The 23,229-nt window shown below is 45.4% G+C and overlaps 1 protein-coding gene across 4 annotated transcripts in view; it reads right to left on the bottom strand.

Moving 5' to 3' along the window:
* The window catches only part of TACC2 (transforming acidic coiled-coil containing protein 2), a 231,036-nt gene that overhangs the window by 187,168 nt on the left and 20,639 nt on the right, over positions 1-23,229 (bottom strand). For all 4 annotated transcript variants that reach the window (XM_052661039.1, XM_052661041.1, XM_052661042.1 and 1 more), the window contains exons 2-3: positions 17,082-17,160; positions 11,807-11,866 (exon numbers count right to left, since the gene is read on the bottom strand). In XM_052661039.1, coding sequence (XP_052516999.1) covers positions 11,807-11,866; positions 17,082-17,114 — 93 coding nt within the window. In that variant the 5' untranslated portion in view covers positions 17,115-17,160. The remainder of the gene's footprint in view (positions 1-11,806; positions 11,867-17,081; positions 17,161-23,229) is intronic.

Here is a 23,229-nt window from a genome sequence, read left to right as displayed (position 1 = left end):
GGGAAAGAACACAATAATAACAGCACCTGTTTATTGAGCATTTCCTAAGTGCCAGACACTGGGCCAGCAGCTTTGCTTTCCACCATCACCACAACCTTATGAGGAAGATGCTATGTGTGCCACTGGGGATTTTTTTTCTTTTTGGTTATTTAAAAAATTTAATGGTAAATCTCATATATGGTAAATCTGACATACTTATACTATCACTAGATAGCTAGTGGGAAGGTGCTGCATACCACCGGAAGCTCAGCTCTGGGATGACCCCAAGGAGTGAGGCGGGGGTGGGAAGCAGGCTTAAGAGGGGTCGCAGAGAGTCAGACACGACTGGGCGACTGAACAACAACTATATCTGTATAGCTGACTCATGCTGCTGTACAACAGAAACCAGCACGGCACTGTAAAGCGACCAGACGCCAACGAAAAATAAAAAAGTAACAGTAAGTCTACTTATGGGCTTATTTTTGGTTTATCATCCCATTACTCAAATTTCTGCATGAAGCCACTCCAGCCAAAAATCTGAAGTATTTTGAGCTGTATTATCAGCACCCGTGTCGCTGTCTTAGAACAGGGTTTCAAAGAGGTTATGTATGTGGCCAAGATCACACAGCAGGGGAGTCTGGTGGACCTGATCCTCTCTGATCCCAAAGCCAGGGAGAGGCATCTCAGTGGAGGTGGGGAGCTGGGGTCGATTCCTCACCTAAGAGAGGAACTGTGGACCCCAGGCTGGCTTGACCTCCATGCTGGCTGACCCATTCCCTGCTCTGTCCTGTGGACCTCAGTCTTCTGATCTGTGAGTCCTGGACAGAAATCACTCTCTAGAGCGGTATCAACACAATACAAACTTCCGGTCACAGTACATTCCAACTCCAAAGTGGCTCTGACTCTTCTGAAGAAGGCTCTTTATACCATCTTACTACCTTTGGGTGTCTGCTTTACAATTTTTACTATGATGACTCCAGAATCATAATGCAGAGTGAGTGACATTTTCATATCAGGGTCCTGAATTTTTAAAACGTTAACCCAATTCCTGCTTGTCTAACTGTCATACAGGTCTCAGCTCCAAATACCTTCTGCAGCCAGGCTTCCCTTTCAATCACCACATTATCTGCAAATAATTGAACAGATAAATCTCCTGCTCTTTATCCCATGATCAAGGGTAATTTAAAGCAATTCTGGAAAGACATTGATGTGTCTAACAGCTCAGACAGATGCAAACAACAGATGGAATCAGGAAGCAGAGCTCTGCTCTCACCAACGGTGGGGAGGGGACCACGTGCTGAATTTCCTCCGGCAAAGGAAACATGACAAGGCCTCATATTTGTCTTCAGAGAAGAAAACAGGGTAGACTTTCATCACTTTTCAGCCCCACCTGTCCTCCTAACAGAAAGCGAATCTGTAAGAAGAACAGCAGTTCTCTCCAGCGAAAACAGAACTGGTTGGAATCAAAATAAAGGCGGTTGTACTACCTGTGGGGACAGGACACTGCACTGGGCAAGGTTATTTCACATCCTCCGATTCTTACAAAACTCCCTGTGTGCTAAGCAGGCAGGTAAAATACTGTTTTCCACTTCTCAGAAACAGAAGGTTAAGGAACTTTTGCCAGGTCTCCTGCCTTGAAGTCCAATACTCTTTCCACAATAATAACACCCAGTGCCTACATTGCATATTTTTTGGTATAATAATCATAGCAGACATTATCATGAACATTTTCTATGTCCCACATACAGGGCTCCACTGATTTTTCAAGCTTGCTTTACATCACTTCTCTTTTACAAAAGACCTGTACATGTTTTCCCGAAACGCACGCACCACAACTTCTGAGTCCACGTGGTGCAACCACCGAAGGGCACACGCCACGCGCCTTCCCTGGAAGCCACACTCAGCATCCCAGCATCACGTCGCCGTGTCTCTGAACTGTGTCTGTGAGCACCTGGGCTTTATCCAGTTTATTTTGTGCATCTATCAGCAAGAGATGTCCTAAGGTAATCACTTCTTTGCTTTACGCCACATCAGCTTCCAAGAGCTTTCCTAGAAATGCTCTACATTCAGAAGGCGGACAACCAGGGTAGCCTGTACTATTTTTTTAAAGTGCGTAACATATTTGAACTCATCTAGTTCTTACAACAACCCTATTTACCACTAAGATCACTTAGCACAGAGAGGTTAAGCCATTTGCCCCAAATCACATGGTCTGGAAGTGGTGAAGCCAGGACTTGGACTCAGATGGCTTGGCGCCCTTGACTCCCTGCCTTATGCTGCCTCACCAGGCAGTGGAAATAGTTGCCTATGACTCCCACCATCTTCCTGCCATGCTCCAAGGAACTAAACCAACTGAACATCTATGAACACTGTGGTACAGAGGCCTGGAGTCAATGCCCAGAATGGTCCCCTGGCACGGAGAGGCATTCCAGAAATACTTGTTGAATGTATGAAAAATAGATCATTCCTGTTTAGTTTGCTAGCCACCTCTGCAAATCGAGGGGCACACACTCGGGAGCTCTCACCTCTGCCTCATTTCCCACAGTGCCTTTGAGCTCTTCCTCCCCCGTCCCCCTCTCCCCTCCCCCACAGCTCCCCATCCAGTCTCCCCATCCTAGCAACAGTACTAAGCCCTGTTGCTTACAGGATTCCTAGGGGTCTGCTGTGTCAACAGGCGTCACTACAAAACAGGATACGTTTCTAAAGTTACCCCTTACACTTCCAAACAGCAGGCTGGCAAAAAAAAAAAAAAACTGGCAATGTTCCACATGACAAACAGACTTGTCAGGTTGCTTCTTCAAATCTTTCCTTTGCTGCGATTGCTTGAGTAAACAAACAGACTTTCTTTGGCTCAGGAATACTCCAGAGCTCTGGGTTTATTTAAAAGCAGTCTTCAAACAGTCATAATTTTCCAGTCCTAAAAAATATACTTTATCCAAAGCTAAAGTGCTTCCCTACTAAAAAAGAAAAATTCCCCTGATCTTACCTCTCAAATATGCTCCATCTCTCTGGACCACGGCTTATTGGTCATGCCAATAAAGAGGTTTAATTAACACGGTTAGATCATGACCAGGGTGTCTTGCCAAGTCGCCCACTCTTGGAATGAGCTTCTGGGGAGCAGTGTGACTGCAGGTGAATGCTGGGAAGTAGACCAAAGGTCATCCCCATGGCATTAGGAATCGGATTTCAGAAACAACTGCCAGGCTGCTAAATATGGAGGGGGAACACATGTCCTGCGCTAGGGCCGGTGGGCCGCCCATCCTCCCTGTCAAGCGAGGGCAGAGGCTTAGACCGGTTCTACTGGATCATCCCAACCATTTCTTCACCTCCCTCTCTCTGTGTCAGGCCAAGAACGGGGAGGCCCCCAGGCAGAATTTTAGGCTTCCCCAAATGGAATGCTTTCTCATGAAACATGGTGCGACATGGTAGGATAAATGAACGAGCTTTGGAGTCAGAGAGAGCTGGGTTTGAACCCTCACTCTACCCTGAGAAGGTGGAGAAAATAAGAGAATCGAGTTTGCGTGGGGGTTTGGGTGATTCCGTCTCATGTTCAGGAAGGGCTGAGTCTAGACTTCAGGTTGATACAGAAGATTTTAAAAGATAAGACGTGGACCTCCCTGGTGGTCCAGTGGTTAAGAAGCCGCCTGTCAATGCGGGGATACGGGTTTGATCCCTGGTCCTGGAAGATTCCACAGCCTGCAGGGCAACTAAGCCCACAGGTCACAGCTACTGAAGCCCACACAGCCTGGAGCCTGGGCTTCACAAGAGAAGCCCCCGCAGAGAGAAGGCCCCGCATCACAAGTACAAATAGAGAGGACCTTCTGCTTGCCGCAGCTAGAGGAAAATCTGTGTGCAACAGCGAAGACCCAGTGCAGCCAAAAATAAAGACTTTTTTAAAAGACAGATGTATTATAAATATATATATATATTTTAAAAGATATGGTGTAAGATACTAACTTTAGGGGAAGTTGAGGGAAAGAGTAAAGGAATTCTCTCTATTCTCTTTGCAATTTTTCTGTAAATCTGAAAATATTTCCAAATAAAACATTTAATTAGAATAAGAGTCATGGTTCCTACCCTCATGGAACTTACAGTTTAGTGAATGAACGAGAGATAACATTCAATGAATAATATCTGTCTTCCCTTCCTCAAAACTGTTGCCATCAAAAGTGGTAAGAATTATTCCCCAAAGGACCCAGGAACCTCAAAGATGCTGGAGTTCACAAGTTCAACATCTGGAGTCTGAGGGGAGAGGAAAACCTTTGAGACTTCAAAAAACTGCTCAATATTAACATCTTGTCTGTGCTTAATATTTTAGTATCAATGTGATTTAAAGAGAGATACATAAGGTCAGAAAACCCAAATCGTTTCACCCCAATCCCCGACCTGAGTGAGTGACGAGAGTGACGAGAGATCTTTGTCAATACGGAAAAAAAAAAAAAAAACAAACCTGTCCAAATGGAGCAGAGTCCCTTTATTCAGAATTGGGATTGTCAGATGGACTGTAATGTCCTGTGACTTTTTTCTACATGATTGCACTTGAAATACAGATATAAATCTTATTTTTTGCCCCTCTAGAATTTATTCAATACATCTATTCATTTTCATGCTAAAGTAGCATGATGCTTGATTCAAGAATACGGGTGCAACTGTTGGTGGGAATATAAATTGATACAGCCACTGTGGAGAACAGTATGGAGATTCCTTTACAAACTAGGAATAAAACTACCACATGACCCAGCATTCAAAAAACTAAGATCATGGCATTCGGCCCCATCACTTCATGGCAAATAGATGGGGAAACAGTGGTGACTTTATTTTCTTGGGCTCCAAAAATCACTGCAGATGGTGACTTGCAGCCATGAAATTAAAAGACGCTTGTTCCTTGGAAAGAAAGCTATGACCAAACTAGATGACATATTAAAAAGCACAGACATTGCTTTGTGGACTAAGATCTGTATAATCAAAGCTACGGTTTTTCCAGTAGTCATGTATGGATGTGAGAGTTGGACCATATAGAAGTATGAGTGCCAAAGAATTGATGCTTTTGAACTGTGGTGTTGGAGAAGACTCTTGGACTGCAAGGAGATCCAATCAGTCAATCCTAAAGGAAATCAACCCTGAATATTCATTGGAAGGACTGATGCTGAAGCTAAAACTCCAATACTTTGGCCACCTGATGTGAAGAACTGACTCATTGGAAAAGACCCTGATTTGGGGACAGACTGAAAGCAGGAGGAGAAGGGGATGACAGAGGATGAGATGGTTGGATGGCATCACCGACTTGATGGACATGAGTTTGAGCAAGCTCCGTGAGTTGGTGATGGACAGGGAGGCCTGGCGTGCTGCAGTCCATGGGGTCACAAAGAGTCCGACACAACTGAGCGACAGAACTGAACTGATGACCCAGCAATCCTACTACTGGACATACACCCTGAGGAAACCATAACTGAAAAAGACACATGCAGCCCATGTTCGTTGCAGCACTGTTTACACTAGCTAGGACGTGGGAGCAGCCCAGATGGCCATCGACAGATGAATGAATAAAGAAGCTGTGGTACATATATACAATGGAATATTATTCAGCCATTAAAAGTAATGCATTTGAGTCAGTTCTAAAGAGGCGGATGAACCTAGAGCCTATTATACAGAGTGAAGTAAGTTAGAAAGAGAAAAACAACTATGTTATGTTAACTCATATTTAAGGAATCTGGAAATGTGGAACTGATGAACCTACATGCAGGGCAGCAACGGACATGCAGACACAGTGTGCAGATGCGGACACAGCGGAGGAAGCAGAGGATGGGGTGAACTGAGAGAAGAGCGTTGAAACACAGACGTCACCATATGCCAAATAGAGAGCCAGTAAATTTGCTGTCAGACAAGGTGATGGCACCCCACTCCAGTATTCTTGCCTGGAAAATCCCATGGATGGAGGAGCCTGGTGGGCTGCAGTCCATGGGGTCGCTAAGAGTAGGACACGACTGAGCGACTTCACTTTCACTTTTCACTTTCATGCTTTGGAGAAGGAAATAGCAACCCACTCCAGTGTTCTTGCCTGGAGAATCCCAGGGATGGGGGAGCCTGGTGGGCTGCTGCCTATGGGGTCGCACAGAGTCGAACAAGACTGAAGCGACCTCGCAGCAGCAGCAGCAGGGAATTTGCTGTGTGCCACAGGGAGCTCAAATCTGGTGCTCTGTGATAACGTAGAGGGGTGGGAGGTGGGAGGGAGGTTCAAGAAGGAGGGCACATATGTATACCTATGGCTGATTCATGTTGGTATATGGCAGAAACCAATGCAATACTGAAAAGCAATTATCCTCCAATTACCTTCTCCAGGGGATCTTCCCAACCCAGGGATCGAACCCAGGTCTCCCACACTGCAGGTGCATTCTTTACCAGCTGAGCCACAAGGGAAAGCCCCAATTAAAAATAAATAAATTTAAAAAATAATAAGGGTTCAAGAAAGCAACTATACTCCAATAAAAATAAAAGAAAAAAGAACAAGGGTGCAGGAAGCCAGGTGCAGCGGTTCAAAGCCAAACTATAGTGTATATTTAGCCATAAGTCTTCTCTGCCTCTAGTATCATATCTGGAAAAGAGGGATCATATTTACAGGGTTGTTTCAAAAGTTAAATAAAATAATATGTGTGAAGCACAAGGTACAAGGCTAGATCATAGTAGACACTCATATATGTTAGTTATAATTATAAAGAAGAAACTGATCCAGAACTCATTAACTAGGAGCCCCAGTGCCTTTCCCGGCTTGGAGTTAAAACAGTTAATCCTATTCTTCAGAAGCAGCATCCGGCCAAACCTGGAGCCATGCAATTCACAAACTTTAATAATTACTCCAGCAAAAATTAGCACCAACCCCCTGGGCTGGGCCATCAGACGTCATACTAAACAAACTCTCTCCACTGTTACCAGCATTGCATTCATGCTGTTTAATTCTCTTTGTTCAATTTATTTCTCTTTAAGCACACTTAAATCATCCCAGGTGCCCACTTACTTCAGTAGACAATTAGAAGATGCTGTTCTGCTAATGCCATCATATTGCTGAGTACCCTGGGTTCCTCTGGAAATAGAGAGACTCCCTCCAAGCTGAACTTGGGATCCCAGGCATTTGTAGATTTAAACAACGTATGCACATACTTGTGTGCCTGTGTGCGTGCTCATTCACTAAGCCATGCCTGATTCTTTGCAACGCCAAGGACAGTAGCCCACCAGGCTCCTCTGTCTATGGGATTTCCCAGGCAAGAATACTGGAGTGGGTTGCTATTTCCTCTCCAGGGGATATTCCCGAACCAGAGATCGAACCCTCCTCTCCTGCCCTGGCAAGCAGATCCTTTACCATCTGAGCCACCAGGGAAGACCCTGCAGATACTTAGCGGCCATTTACCTAGAAGCAAAACAATAATCACACAGTGCCTGAGCCACAGCTGACCTCAGCCTGTGGAAGCATGCCCTGGGGTACCTCACATAGCACAGATTCTCTTGTCCTGGTCCTCTGCTCCGTGGATGTCAGAGAATCTGAAGCCACCGCGCTGAGGTCGCTTTCAGGAATGAACCTCAGACCCAGCTGCCTCATGGGCCCTGAGCCAGAACCAGAAAGACCTGCCCCAGTGAGGTCTGGGTTGGGGAAGCCTGGGCAAGGTGACTTGCCCTCAAGCCTCCTTACACCGCTTGTTTCCTGCTCATCCTCCAGCTCCCCAGAGTCTTCCAGGATGCCCAGGGCCAGCTCAGCTTCCTTGTTCCCACCCTCTTGCTTCACAGCACTGACCACAGATTCTATAGTGGAAAATCCTTTTTTTCAAACTACAGAAACATCCAGACGATGGAGCTGCTTTAAAAGGGCATGTTTAATGATCATATTTTTTTAAGTCAAGCCATAATATTAATAAAAATAATAATAATAGGATTGACTGTCTTTCTTTTCCTCCCCATGCTGTCAGAGCCATAAACAGGTCTCATGACAGCCCCAAGGCCAAGAGAGAGTTCAGAGGTGGTAAAGCAGGGTGGGATGAGTGTTGCTCTTCTGCTCTGGAATCCACGTGCTCAGAGCTCAGGTGTCTCTGCAGGGCTCCCCAGAACCAAACACTCAGGAAAGAACACTGAATCACTGTTATGCCCACTTTCAGGTGTTGGGGCTGTGTGCTGACGAGGCACTTATCTCACCATAAATCCTTCTGTGAGAGTCCTGATGCATGAAACCCCAGGAAGGGCTGTTGGATGGAACCTACCCTCATTACCATAACCACCTCCACCTCTGTTCCAAAGAGGACACGCCAGTTAAGGACCCTGAGACTAACCGGTGCGTTGGTCAGCAGCTCAGGCTCAGGCCGCTCAGCTGCCCTTGGCTCAGTGTTAGTCACTCTAGTGACCTCCCACTGCACTGTACCTTCCTGCCCCCAAGCCAGTCCCCCTTCACAGCCTTGGTTGGACATACGGCTTTCTTCTCATTCCCAGCCGGCACGTCTGATGCTCACAGGAAGATGAGTCACCAGCAAGGAAAGGCCTATGAGTCACAGCTGTGCATTTTAGTAGCTGTGGTTGCTCTGGGCTTCCTGAGAGCAGTCCGCCTGCCAGGAGGCCTCAGTGAATCAGTCAGCAGAGGGAAGGAGTGGGAGTAACAAGCAGGACTCAGCACGCAGGAACAGGCATCCAGGAGGGGCTGAGTCTCCTCCAAGGTCAAAAGGCCTCAGTCACTAAGGAACCTTCAATAAATGGATGGAGTTGGTCCAGTCTGCGTGTGTGAATTTCCCCACCAATGACTTCTCTTCCCTTGGGAATACAGACAAGAAACTAAAGCCACACGACTAAATTTCAGAGTTTGAAGAGTGTTTGTGCTGACGAAGGAAGAAATAACTATGCTCTTTGGCAGATTCTAGATATAGGACAATTGTAATGTTACTAAACTTGAGTTCTTAAGGTAAAACGGTGAATAATTAATTTGACACATTAGTTGCTTCCAAAAAATGCCAGTAGCAAAAAATCACTAAGCTAATTTGCTGGCCTACTGCCAAGAGACTATGAAGAGAGGTCCTACCATGGCTCGTACCCGGCTTCCCTCAGTGACTACGTGAAGGTCTAGTCTCCCCAGGTACCTGTTATCCCCCCAGCTTCCATGCTTAGTACACTTCCTGCCTCCTCTGTCTGCATCTCCACACCCCCCAACATGCACTTCTTTCTCTGCACCCTTATCAGCCATCCCAGCTGTATCTGCTTTGGTCCTCTCTCCCCTAGTCCACAGTGGTGGAAATGTCTCTCCTCTAAGCCCACTTCTGCTCCAGCCCCATTCCCTCTCAAACACTCAAGGTCAGCCTTCTTTCCGTTGACCTCTCTCATTCATCCTCCACTGATCCCTGTCTCTCTTCCACAAGCCCACTGAAACAAGGGCATCCAGTATCTTCAGTCTTTAATTAAAGCTTCCAGGGAACTTTCTCCACTAGCTACTATCCCAATATTCTGCTCCTTTTCTTAGGAAAACCTCTTGGATGACCTACACACCTCTTTCCACTTCCTTATCCCCAGTTTCTGCATCAGATCTCCCCCCTGCAACCTGCATCCCTGTCCTCACTGGACCTGTGTCTGTCAAGGACCTGCAGGGCAACATGAGGCTTTCCTCATATGGCCGGCACATCGTCAACTCAATGGACAGGTGTCTGCTCCTTGTTTGTCAGCAGCGTCTGACGCCACGATACCCTGTCTGTTCCTCGACACTCATGATCGCTTAGGTCCCTCATTTTCCTTTGTGTTGAACCAGATTCAGTTCCATCAAAAATCCCCCCCACCCTGGTTCTCCCATTTCCCTCTGGGCTTATGTCTAAATGTTGGAGCATCTCCAATTAATCAAGTCCCTCACTCTCTCCCAATGGCCTTCCCTGGTGACTCAACGGCTACAGAATCCATCTGCAATGCAAGAGACCGAGGAGACCCTCGGGCTTCACCCCAGGTCAGGAAGATTCCCTGGAGGAGGAAATGGAAACCCACGCCATTATTCTTGCCTGGAGAATCCCATGGACAGAGGTCCAGTCGGATGGATTTAAATATCTGTCCTGATGGCTGAAATACACATCTCAGGCCCCATCTCTTATGTATCCAAATGCCCACCAGATTTCTTCACTGTAGCTCCCAATAGGCATTCAGATTTTATGCCAGACCAAAACCTTTGATTTTCTCCCTTCTCCCTAAAACTTCCTCTCCTCCCATCCTCCCCATCTAAGGAAATGACATTCCCCTCTACCCAAAGACTCAGGCCCAACACCTAGGGCTCCTTCTCAGTTCTGCTCTTTACCCCACCCCCTAGGTTCGATCCCTCATTAAGCATTTCTCTCTGCCTTCAAAATACATCCCCATCCAGGAACCTTCTTCCCTGATACTTCATTCCAGGCCATAATCATCTATCTTTTTGACCTCTAGATAACCTCTTAATCAATGCCCCTTCTCTACTCCTGCTTTCTGCCCCCTAAAGACCATGCCCAACATAGCACCCACAACTTTCTTTTTAAAATCTCCAGTCAGTTCGCTTCTCAGCCTTTTGGCTAAGATCAAGTGTAAAATCTCCAGTCAGGAACTTACCTGGTGGTCCAAGGTGGGGGGCCTGAGTTCAATCCCTGGTCAGGGAACTAGATCCCACATGCTGCAAGTAAGAGTTCACATGCCACAACTAAGACCCCTCAGTGCAGCCAAATAAATAAATAAATTTTTAAAAATTAAAAAATATATATCTAATCAGTTCAAGTCATTCCTCCTCTGAAAACTCTCAGGGGCAGTTTCTCAGAGTAATCTGGGAAGCTAGGATTCTAGGCTAGTCCTAAGTTTGGCTCAAATAAAACTCTTTTCTTATTATTGATTATTTTCATCAATAGCACCAAGCAGAGCTTCTGGAAGCCACGCTTGGTAGGTGGAGCTACTCTTTCCTTAAGGCAAGGAACTCAGCACGTGGGTGACTAACACGCCTCCCCCTGGGTGTGGGGATGTCACAGCAGGCTACATTTTATCGCCTCACACTTGACCACACTCATAAGCACACACCTACCTTGACACTGTCTCCAGGATAAATCTCCGTGAAAGGGAGGCAAAGTCCCCAATTTGCCCTACTTCCCAGTGGATGGCAAACACTTCAGGAAGAGCTCAAACAAGGGGACTCAGCCAGCTGCCCAACGCACACCCACACTGAGGGCGCTTGGGAAAGCAATATTCCTTAGGACAAACCAGCTTTGCCCACTGGTGGCAAAGGGCGGCCAGCACCCCATACTCAGCTTCCCTCCAGGATAAAGGAAATCAAAGCAGGAATGTTTGGAAGGGTCAGTATTGGCAGTTTCATTACCTTGAGAACATAAGCCATACTCAGCATCTCACAGCATAGCAACTGAGCCAGATCTTGGGTGTTGTTTAACTGCTAAGTCGTGTCTGACTCTTTGTTACCCCATGGACGGTAGCCCGTGAGGCTCCCCCGTCCATGCTATTTCCCAGGCAAGAATACTGGAGTGGGTTGCCATTTCCTCCTCCAGGGGATCTTCCTGACCCAGGGATCAAACCTACATCTCCTGCATTGGCTGGCAGGTTCTTTACCACTGAGCCACCAGGGAAGCCCAGATGTTTGGCAGACACACCAAAATGTTAGTTTTAAAAATCCAAACATATCTTGCAGATATCTACTGTTGTATCACTTCTTTGAGGTGGGCAGGAGGAGGCAATGGGAGAAGGAAGAGGAGGAGAAAAACTAAAAATGCAAACAAACACAGCACGCGAAAAGTCTGCAACCAATTAGAGGTTAGGAAGGGGTCTCACAGCAAACCATACAGAGCACGTCTCTCAGTACCTGCAGAGGCTCAGGGTTTGGAGGCCACAGGATGACGTTATTCAAGCCAGAGTCCTCTTGCTGAAAGCAAAGTGTCTTGCTGTTAGGATGGGCCACAGTGAATGGTAATCCCCCCAAGAACCAGAGAGAGATCCTAACTTGCTGGAGGTGCTCCCACCTTGCCCACCGCTACCCAGGGGAAGTTAGACCAAAGAAGGACCTGCAGCCCGAGGGTGTTTGAAGGAGGCAAGGACGAGGCAAGGACTAGGCAGGACTAGGAAGACCCATCTCTCATCCATTGCACTGGTGATGCTGCTGGTTCTCAACGCCTGGTCCTTAATCTGTGAAGAGAGGTTCATCCGGACCTGGATCTTTCCCTCCAGGAGTTCACTTGTAAGCAGGATACAGGCACCTCCAAGTGCATCTTCTCAGAGAAAAAGCTTCTGAGAGAGAGGACTGGGAGCAAGGGTGGGATGGGAGAGGGTGTGGAGACAGAGGAACTAGTTTGGAGGTGTTTGCAGGGACCCAGTTATGAGGATATAGAGCTGTGATGATGGGAATGGAGAGGAAGAAGGGTGTTAGAAGGCAGGACTTCTAACACGTACTATACGGATGTATGACATTCATGATATGTATGCACACACACGTATGCATGATATTCATGATAGGCATGTATATATGCACACGTATGTATGATACACATATACATGATATATACCTACACATGTGTATGACATACATGTATATACACATGTATATCCATGTGTGTTTTAACACATGGATATATGCTATATTTTTTGTCTTTTGAGAAAGTGCTCTAAACTACACTGATGGGATTGTCATTGCCCTGGGGCCACCTTTCTCCACCAGGCATGGGGACATGACTCAGGCTGTCCCACATTCCAGGACACATGTATGTATGATATATATATGCATGATATACACGTATATATACATGTATACCTACACGTGTGTGTATGGTATATATGTATATATGTGTGTGTACACATGTATATCCAAGTGTATTCTAACACACGGATCTATGCTATATTTCTTGTCTTTTGAGAAAGTGCTCTAAGCTACACTGATGGGACTGTCATTGCCCTGGAGCCACCTTCCCCCATCAGGCATGGGGACATGACTCAGGCTGTTCCACCTTCCAGGACACAGCAATTGACCCCAGCTGGAGAGGGCACGTGACAGGTCAGGGCCCATCAGATTCCTTAGAGAGAGCTGATCAGAGGCTGGACCATTAGCTGGAAGAAGCGTGGAGTGGCCTATAGGGCTGGAGGCACCTCCCTGAGGACTAGGGTGTCAGAGGGGAAAGCAGAGCAAAATCCAGAGAGGAGAGATCCCCCGCGACATCTTTTGAAGCCCTGTGACTACTGCAGCGAGACCCTCTCTGGGGACTTCTCGGTTCTTTAGGACAGATGAGCCCCTTCTCTGCATGTGGCCGTTGGAGGTGGGCTTCTGTCTCTCACAACCCAAATCAGTCCTGATTAAACAGAAATTTGGAAAACTAAACAACCAGTTCACTAATCAATCAATCAATCATAGGGTGATGTATTAAAGGCAGAGAATGGGAACAGGTGGAGTTAACGGTGACTCCCACGTTTCTGTCTTGAAGGTAGGATAGGTCATGGTACCCAAGAGAGAGAAGGAGGAGGGGAGGATCAGGAAAGGAAGCCGAGGAGACATCTACACAGAGGCATCCAGGAGATGGTGGAAAGACGGGACTGGAGCTTCTGCCCCACGGGGGACCCTGAGCTCTGAAGCCAAATGTACTTGTGCTTAATTTCCATTTGTTTCTCCCAGGAAGGCAAGTCTGTTCTGATCCTGAAGTCCTAAAGGCAACCCATGATGCTCCATTGGGTCACTCGTGGCTGAGGTTGGAAATGTAAAAAATTGTGGGTGCCAGAAAAACATCTCCCATCTGCTCCAGGAAGGTGGGCTGTGGGGAGGGAGCCTGGGGTTGGGAGCTGGCAAGAGATGAGGAGTGTGGGTGAAGAGTCTTCAAACCTCTGAGCATTTTTACCCCAAACCAATAACAATCTAAGACACTAAAATAGTCACTGCTTGCAGGAATACAGTGAGATGGGCCTTTATATCCTGTTAAGAGACATATAAATTGTCATCACCTTTCTAGAAGGCACTTTGTATAGAGATACAGCTACAGGTATAGCTATTAATATATAGCTAGAACCTTTCAAAAATACCCTTCATTTGCTCCACCAGTTCCATTTCTATGTATCTATTATAAATAAACCAGCCTTCAGTTCTGCACAGTGAGATTTAGTATAGGTAATGGAGAGAAAATATAAGCTACTTTAACTCTGTCTATATTCAAGTAGAAATTCTTCTCAGCTTAGGGAAGATACCAAAAGCGATAACTATAAAAGGAAAAACTCATCTGTTGTACTTCTTAAAAGCTTCTCTGTAACAGAACTTGGTAAGAGGATGAAAAGAAAAGCTACCAATAGGAGAAAATATCTGCAAACCACAATTTGAAAAAGGATCAGTATCTAGACATTATAAAAATTCTCAAAACTCCACAGTAAGAAAAATCCAGGGAGGAAATGGGCAAAAGACACAGATATTTCACCAAAGTGAATAAACCGATGGTAATCAGCACGTAAAAGATGTTCAACATCATCCATCATCAGGGAAATGCAAATTAAAAGCATAATGAGATATCACAACAGACACATCAGAACGTCAACACCAAACAGGGACAGTACCAGTTGACGGCCAGAATGCAGAGAAACTGGCTCACACAGACACTGCTGGTGGGAAGGTAAAATGATTCAGGGATTCTAGCAGATGGTTTGGTGGTTCCTTATAAAACTACGCATGCAATTACCACATGACCAGGCAGCTGTACTCTTGGGCTTTATGTCCGAGAAATGAAAACTTACGTTCACCAAAAAAAAAAACCTGTCTACAAATGTCCATAACAGCTTTCTTTGTAGTAGCCCCAAACTGGAAACAGCCCAGATGTCCTTCACTAAATGACGGTTCAACAAACAGTAGCAGGGAATGCTACCCAGCAATAAAAAAGAATGGACTACTGACGTACACAACAATCTGGATGAATCTCCAGGAAATCATGCTGAGTGAAAAAAGCCAGTTCCAGAAGGTCACCTACTGTGTGGTTCCTCTTATGTAACATGGTATAACATTCTCTAGCTCATCTCTATAGAGACAGAGAACAAATTAGAAATTGCCAGAGGTTAGGAAAAGGGCCCCAGGGGAGGTGGGTGTGGCTCTAAGGGCAACAAAAGAAATTCTGCCTCTGGAAATATTCTGTATCTAGATGGTGGCAATGTTGTATCTAGATGGTGGCAATGTCAGTATCTGGCTTGTGAGTTTGTACTCTAGTTTTGTAAAATATTGCCCTTGGGGTAAACTAGGTAAAGGGGTATCTGGGATCTCTCTGTATTATTTCTTTTTAAAAAAAATTTTTTTTAAGATTTTTTAATGTGGAACTCTTCTTTTAAAGTCGTTATTGAATTTGTCACAATATTGTTTCTGCTTTCTGTTTTGGTTTTTTGGTCACCAGGCATGTGGGATCTTGGCTCCCCAACCAAGGATCAAACCTGTACCCCCTGCACTGGAAGGCGGAGTCTTAACCACGGGACCACCAGGGAAGTACCTCTTTGTATTATATCTTCCAACATCATGTCAATCCACCACTCTCTCAACAACAAAAAGTTTAATTTTAAAAACTGCAAGATTTTTAGAAAAAAACACAGGTTTCTGCCTTCTCTTGAAGGCACAGGAAGGTCTTGTAACACTGGGCCCACATTCCCACTTGGCAACCTCTGCTGGAGTTGATGGCAGCGCTCTCTTTTAGACAATGGAACAGAAGCCCTTGTTTGCTACAGTCCCCACCTCTCCCCATTGCCCCCCTCCAGCCATTTAACACCATCACTGTTTTTTCTCTGCCCCTAAAGACTCAAGTTGGCCACCTTTTCATCTCTTTTTTTTAGGGACTTCCTGGTTGATCCAGTGCCTGAGACTTTGTGCTCCCAGCTCAGTGGTCCGGGTTCGATTTCTGTTCTAGGAACTAGATCCCACTAGGAGTTAACATGCCCAACTAAGAGTTGGCATGTCACAACTAAAGATCCTGTGCGACACAACTGGGACCCGGCACAGCCAAGTAAGTAAGTAAATATTATCTTTTTACTTTTTTTTTTTTAGCTGCACTGTGCACTGCTTAAAGGATCTCAGTGATCTCAGTTCCCAGACCAAGCACTGAACCCAGGCTACAGCAGTGAAAGCCCAGAATCCTAACCACTAGGTCAACAGGAAACTCCCTACCTTTTCTTTTGATTATTCCTGTTTTCCTGCTTGAGAAAAGACAGTAGGGAAGAAAAAAAGCTAAGGGAAAAGGAATTGCCCAAGGGTGGCTTTTAGGTCCGATTTTCTCATCCAAAAAACTCTGTACTATTAATCCAAGATTTCCATTGTGTCAGATCAATGGGAAACTGTTTCCCTAATTTTGTTCACCAGGGCATTGAATTACAACTCTCAAACTTAAGATAAAATCTGTATTTATTTTAATATCCCAATATTACGCACAGTTAAGCAAAGTCTATTCCTCAATTTTGAAAACCTTACCTAACATGGAACTGATGGTTCACGTTTAATCTGCTCAACATTGATACATTTTAAAACTTTTTCCAGACCTTAAATTTTTTTTTTTTTTTTTTTTTTTGCGGCAGGGGGCCGGAGAGGCTGTGGTAGGGGAGTGTGGAAATGGTTTTATTTTAACCTATGATAGATCCATGTAGGTTAGTGGATGGGGGAGGGGCAAAATCCGGGGGGGGTGGCGGAAATGTGCCAAACTCGCCTATGTCAATTTTAAAAGCATAGAATAAGAAGTAAGACTAGTTTTTATATAATTTATAAAATCAAGGCTAGACTTACTATAAAGGGCTTCCCTGGCAGCTCAGATGGTAAAGAATCTGCCCAAAGTACGGGAGACCCAGGTTCAACACTTGGGTTGGGAAGATCCCCTGGAGAAGGAAATGGCAACCCACTGCAGTATGCTCACCTGGAGAATCCAATGGACAGAGGAGCCTGGGGGGACTACAGTCCATGGGGTTGCAAAGACTCAGACATGACTGAGCTGACTGACTAATATACACTTAATACGAAACTTCTGAAAATGGAATGAGAAACACCTACACGAATACAGAGAGGAGAGGAGACGGACAGAGGAGATGCTGGAAACGTCTAGTCAGTGTCACTCAAGAGCCCCGCGCAGGTCAAGGGGAAACCCCGTGACACCCACCTGGTTGCCTGAGGAGCTGTTCTCGTTGCCCATGACGACTCAGGGTGCTCAGCGTCCCTCCGGATTTGATTAGTGCCGACTGGAAGAACAAAAGGGTATGTACATCTGTAAAACTGAAGGAGGTCTGGGGCTTTTTCTGCCTACTCATCTCCCGGAACTTAAAAACCAGATGATGGGGAGTGTTTATCTCTAGAGTCACATCATGGAAAACTGCATTTGAAGGGCTTTCCTTTGCAAAGTGCCACCCAGCCGTCTTTCCCAGTACAGGCTGGTGTTTAACTCCTATCCGCGGTTGGCAGACACTTCTGAAAGACAAGTTTGTTACTGAGTCTCTGACTTAACGCCAAGGTACACATATACGGATATATACAAACGGAGTGACAAAAGGGGCTGGTGTGCCAAGGAGAGCATGAGGCACGCCGCTGTCAGAGTGTTTTCTGTTTCCAATTGTGTTCGGTTTGGAAATCCAGAGCGCGGCTGGGGTCTCACCGTCGGGGACAGCAGAGCTGGGTGCCTAACATTAGCAGGCGTGAAATCCACTGCGCTTCGGGAACATGTGGTTTTGATATTTTTTTACTCTAAACACTTGTTTCAGCAAATCAGTTTCACTTCTGCACATATTTCTCTGAAGGCAGCACGGTTTTCTTGCTGAGGAAAATGCGTTGTTGTAGTCAGACAGTGAATAAATAATCATGAAAGGCGGCTTGCTGCCCGGACACCCAGAGTCACTGCATCGGGCTCCCTTGATGACACTGCTTATTAATCATCGTGGTAATGAAGGTGCTTCCCACACAGCCCACGGAGAAACCCAGGATGTCTGCTGACATCACCCAGCAGAGTTCCAGCTCCGAGACCCCATAACAGAAGCGGGAGTGGGACTATTTGTTCTCTTTCCCAGGTGGAGAAACCAAGTTACAGAACGCTTTTAAAATTACAGACTTTTCAATGCATGTACCCCTACGTTCACAGCAGCACTGTTCACAATAGCCAAGCCGTGGAGGCAACCTCAGTGTCCCTTGACAGATGAATGGATAAAGAAGATGTGGTACTTTATACACAGTGGAATACTACTCAGACATAAAAAAAGAATAAAATAGCGCCATTTGCAGCAATATGGCTACTAGGTAAGCTTTTATATATAGAACAGATAAACAACAAGGTCCTACTATATAGCACAGAGACCTATATTCAATATCCTATGATAAACTATAATGGAAAATAATACTCTAAAAGAGAATGTGTATATGTATGTATTGGCTTCCCTGGTGCCTCAGTGGTAAAAAAAAATCTGCCTGCCAATGCAGGTGATGTGGGTTCGATCCCTGGGTTGGGAAGATCCCCTGGAGAAGAAAATGGCAACCCATTCCCAGTATTCTTACCTTGGAAATCCCATGGACAGAAGAGCCTAGCAGGCTACAGTCCATGGGGTGCAAAAGAGTTAGACACAATTTAGCGACTAAACAACAACATGTGTGTGTGTGTGTGTGTGTGTGTGTGTGTATCTGAATCACTTGGCTATGCAGCAGTAACTAACACAACACTGTATTTTTTTAATAAAATAAATGTCTTTTTTAAAAAATTTGTTTTTACTTTTGACTGCACCGTGTGACACACAGGAGCCTACTTCCCCAACCAGTGATCAAACATTGGGAGCACCGAGTCTCAAATCACTGGACCACCCAGGGAAGCCCCACCATATCATCGACTATACTTAAATAAATAAATAAACTACACACTATTTGAGCTGGAGCCTTAGAGATCACCAATTTTATCCAGTGGCAAAACAGGCTGCAGAGAAGGCCAGGCATTTGCCGAAGACCCAGCTGGAGAAGCCAAAGCTGGAAACAGACCCCAGCCTCCTTCCTTCTGATTCAAGATTTCTCTCATGGCAGGATGGCTCAATGATGGACGTACTCAAAATAAAACGTGTCCGTCGATTTGCTTAGGCATTCAACCAACATTGAGTGAGTAGCTACCACATACTATGTGCCATTAACAGTCCCAGGAAAATAAAATATAAATTTTTGAACAAGTCCAGTTAGAAAGCTCTCAAGAGAATGGATACATGTATATGCATGGCTGAGTCCCTCTACGGTCCACCTGAAACTATCACAACATTGTTAACTGGCTATACTCCAACATAAAAAGTTTTCAATAAATTAAATAAATAAAATGCCCCAAACAGAGAAAATTATGACTGGCATCACTGTAATGATCCACCCTCTCCCTCCTAACTCTTTAATCAAAAAGTTGCAATTGCTCAATCCTTTTTCGCCTTTTGCTGTTTATAAGATGGACCAAAAAAAGGAAGCATATGAAGCACTTATAGAATGTAAAATGTTCATTTATTTAAAATCAATCACTTCAGTTTATCGTTTCCATTCATTTTCAAAATGATGCCTCGATAGGAAACAATGATGAATGTTAAAATCACTGCACCCTTCTCCATTAAAATAACTTCCTTGCACCTGCCAGGCCGAACCACACACAGCTGGAATTACACATGATTCGATGTGACATTAATTTTTCAAACTCATTCACCAAATAAAATTAAATCAATTTTCTTAAGAATCGGAACATCTAAATTAGGTTTTCAGTTTTTAAAATTTTTATTGGAGTACAATTGCTTTACAGTGTTGTGTGAGTTTCTACCCTACAGCAAAGTGAATCAGCTGGACATATTCATTTATCTCCTCTTTTTTTAGATTTCTTTCCCATGTAGGTCACCACAGAGCACTGTGTAGAGTTCCCTGTGCTATACAGTAGGTTCTCATCACTTCTCTATTGAACTAGATTTTTTAAACTAGCTTTTAAAACGGCCTCTGGCTCAGTGTAAATTTCAAAATCTCCTGGAGGGAGCCTGACTGTGTCTGGAAGTCTCTCCCAGTGACCTCTAGAACTGCCCCGCTTTGGCTTCCCCTAGACCAGGGGGGGATGTACCACTCTGCCATCTACTTACGGTCGGGGATAGTCTGTTGACTTTGGAGGCCGAGGCCCACGGAAAGTCTGCGTGTCAGCAACTGGACTTTCTCTTCCTCCATTCAGAAGCAGGCGAAGTCTAAGCAGAGGCGCTGACCCACCTAAAGCCGTCGGGCAAGCAGCCCAGTCTCCACCCATGACGCTGACACAAACCAGCTGCACCCCATACCTGGGCAGAGCTTGCGAGCCGTGCAGTGAATACACACAGACATCAGCATTTCCCAGCCCATTGAGGCTGGCCTTTCACGCGGAGGATTTTCCCCGTTTGTACATAAGCTGGGCTCCTTTCAGCAAAGGCTTATCTATACCAACACTGGCCCCTGTGATCTCATTGGCCGCACCTAGGGGAGCAGGACTGCCCTGCCCCGGGAGCAGGGGCACCATGAGTCACTCTCGCGCCCTTACGGTTTAGAGAGAGAGCCAAACCTTTCCTTCTAGAAAATGCTCCAAGGGCTTCCCGTTTGCACCTGGGAAAATTCCACCGTAAATAACGTGGAAAGACAAAGAAAACTTGTGGAAACAGGATGACGCCAGCAATCTGGCACCTGTTTATGGTGTGATTGTGTGCAGAATGTACTTACCCAGGCGTGGCTTGAGTTTCAACAAGTGAAGTTGTAAAAAGCCCAGACTGCGGGTAGGCAGACCGGTCTGCCCAAGAAGGAGGCTCTGCAGCCCGAGGGTGGGGCTGGAGATGGGCGGGCCCCCGAAGACCCTTGTGTCCGGCAGCTTCCTTCCTCCCCCGGATTCCAGTGATTAACAATCAGCCACTTATTTGCATGAATGCAGCCAATTTTAAAATATAATATGCTATATTTTTTGTAGTGGCAGACTTTCATTCATTCTGCAGAAAACCCTTACTTCTGTCCCCACTGTGTGACTCCTCCAGGTAAACAAGTCAGCGCTTCATCAAAGGTTTCCTGGAGACCAGGTGTCAACAAGCTCAGAGGAGTGTCAGGATCTCCTTGGAGGGGAAAGTTGGATGTGGAGGGGGATCTCAGGGCCCCACTTCTGCTTCAAACAGAGCCGAAGAGTGTATGTTTCAGCAGGCAATGGATAAGCGAGTTGAGATCTGTCCATACAGTGGAATATTATTCAACAGTAAAAAGGAATGAAATTCTGACACATGCTGTAACTTGGACAAACCTTGAAAGTACTATGTTAAATGAAAGCAGCTAGACACAAAAGGTCACGTATTATGTGATTTTGTTTGACATGAAATGTCCAGAATAGGTAAATCCAGAGAGGCAGATACCAGCATTGTGAATGTATCAAATGCCACTTAATTTCTCACTTTAAAATGGTTAATCCATTTGCAGCAACATGGATGACCTAGAGATTATCATACTGAGTGAAGTCAGACTGACAGAAACAAATATATGATATCACTTATATGTGGAATCTAATAAAAATGATACTAAGAAACTTTTTATAAAACAGAGATAGGGACTTCCATGGAGATCCGGTGCTTAAGATGCTGCACTTTCATTGCAGGGGTGATGGGCAGGGTTCGATCTCTGGCTGGGGAACTAAGATCCCACCTGTGCTGTGTGGATTAATGTATATACCCTACTGTATACAAAATAGATAACTAATAAGGATCTACTGTATAACACAGGGAATTCTGCCCAGTATTCTCTAACAACCTATATGGGAACAGAATCTGAAAAAGAATGGGTAACTCACTTCGCTGTACACCTTAAATTAACACAACATTGTGAGTCAACTTTAGTAATAATAAAATAAAATGGTTAATTTTGTATCATGTGAATTTCACCTCAATTTTTAAAAGTGAATGTGTTTCATATCTTGAGATTCTGCATAAGATATTGCTTGAAAAAATAAATCTACTACTGGGGGAAAATTTTGCAAATGATTGCTTTTGGGTTTACTAATACTGCTACTGCTACTGCTAAGTCACTTCAGTCGTGTCCGACTCTGTGCGACCCCATAGAAGGCAGCCCATCAGGCTCCCCCTCCCTGGGATTCTCCAGGCAAGAACAATGGAGTGGGTTGCCATTTCCTTCTCCAATGCATGAAAGTGAAAAGTGAAAGTGAAGTTACTAATACTGGAGTTCCATAAAATTGAGAATTCAAGGGATAAGAAACAAGAACATTGGCCTACCCTCATCCCTCACTCCCATCAAAAAATCAACAGAGAATTCTTCTAGGGAAGAGGAACTTTTTAAGCAAAATATCTTAGATGAGCCCATTGGGAATGAAGAAAGGTCCCAAGCAAGTCTTCAGCAGGTGAGCAAACATAGCAAAACCCTGACAAAGAGAAGGAGGAAATGGGGGCTCCCTCCCAAGGAGAGGGGTGAAGGGCAGAGAGAAGATGGCCAACCCAAATGGCAGTCCTATAAAGACCGTGAAGGTGGGGGATGTTTGGTATTCAATTTTCAGCTGTGTACACTTCAGCAGGGCAAAGCCCCTCCAGGAACCACTCCCTTGGTCAGCTCTGCAGCCTCATCTGTTGCTGTGACCACCACGAGCCCCTGGACCACAGCTGCTGGACATTAAGCATCGTTGTTGACAGCTGTCTCACTGCTGTTGTCCTGACCACCACCAGGCATCAGAGTCCCTGCCACTGGGGAAGAGAGTGAAGGAGTAGACAGACTTTTCAGCTTCTATCCCAGGAACTAGTGCTGGGCCTCTTTTAAACAGATAGATTTCCCAGACACAGGGGCAGGGCACCATGGAATCCAGAATACCTTCATTCCTTGCCATGACCCCTTTTCCTCAAGGCAATACTCTGACGGGATCCCAACAGCAGTCTTATCACAGTCTATATATGTTTGTAGTTAATCAGCTTCCCCCTCTTTGTGCTATTTTCTTCCAAGCTGGACATTCAGCAACTGACCAGTCTCCACTTCCTGCCACAGATGGTGAAAGGCTCACGTATGTAAGCTCCATCATCTGTCTCTAGGACAACCTGCCTTTGGAGGCAGGATAAGGTTGTGATTATGAACCAGCCCCTGGGGCCAGAGCACTGCCCAGGGAACACCAACTCCACCACCTACCTGATGTATAAATGCTGGCAAATTGTTTAACTTCTCTGTGCTCAGCTTTGCCATCTCTAAAATGGGAATCAGAACAATTCGTCCCTCGTGACTGTGGTGAGATACGTTCCATATAGCTCTTGCAATAGATTAAGCACGTGATAAATTGTTGG

This window comes from Budorcas taxicolor, chromosome 23 (assembly GCF_023091745.1).
Source record: "Budorcas taxicolor isolate Tak-1 chromosome 23, Takin1.1, whole genome shotgun sequence".
NCBI classification, from domain to species: Eukaryota; Metazoa; Chordata; class Mammalia; order Artiodactyla; family Bovidae; genus Budorcas; species Budorcas taxicolor.
Note: the sequence above shows the minus strand (reverse complement) of the source record. Positions and strands in the feature narration are given on the sequence as shown.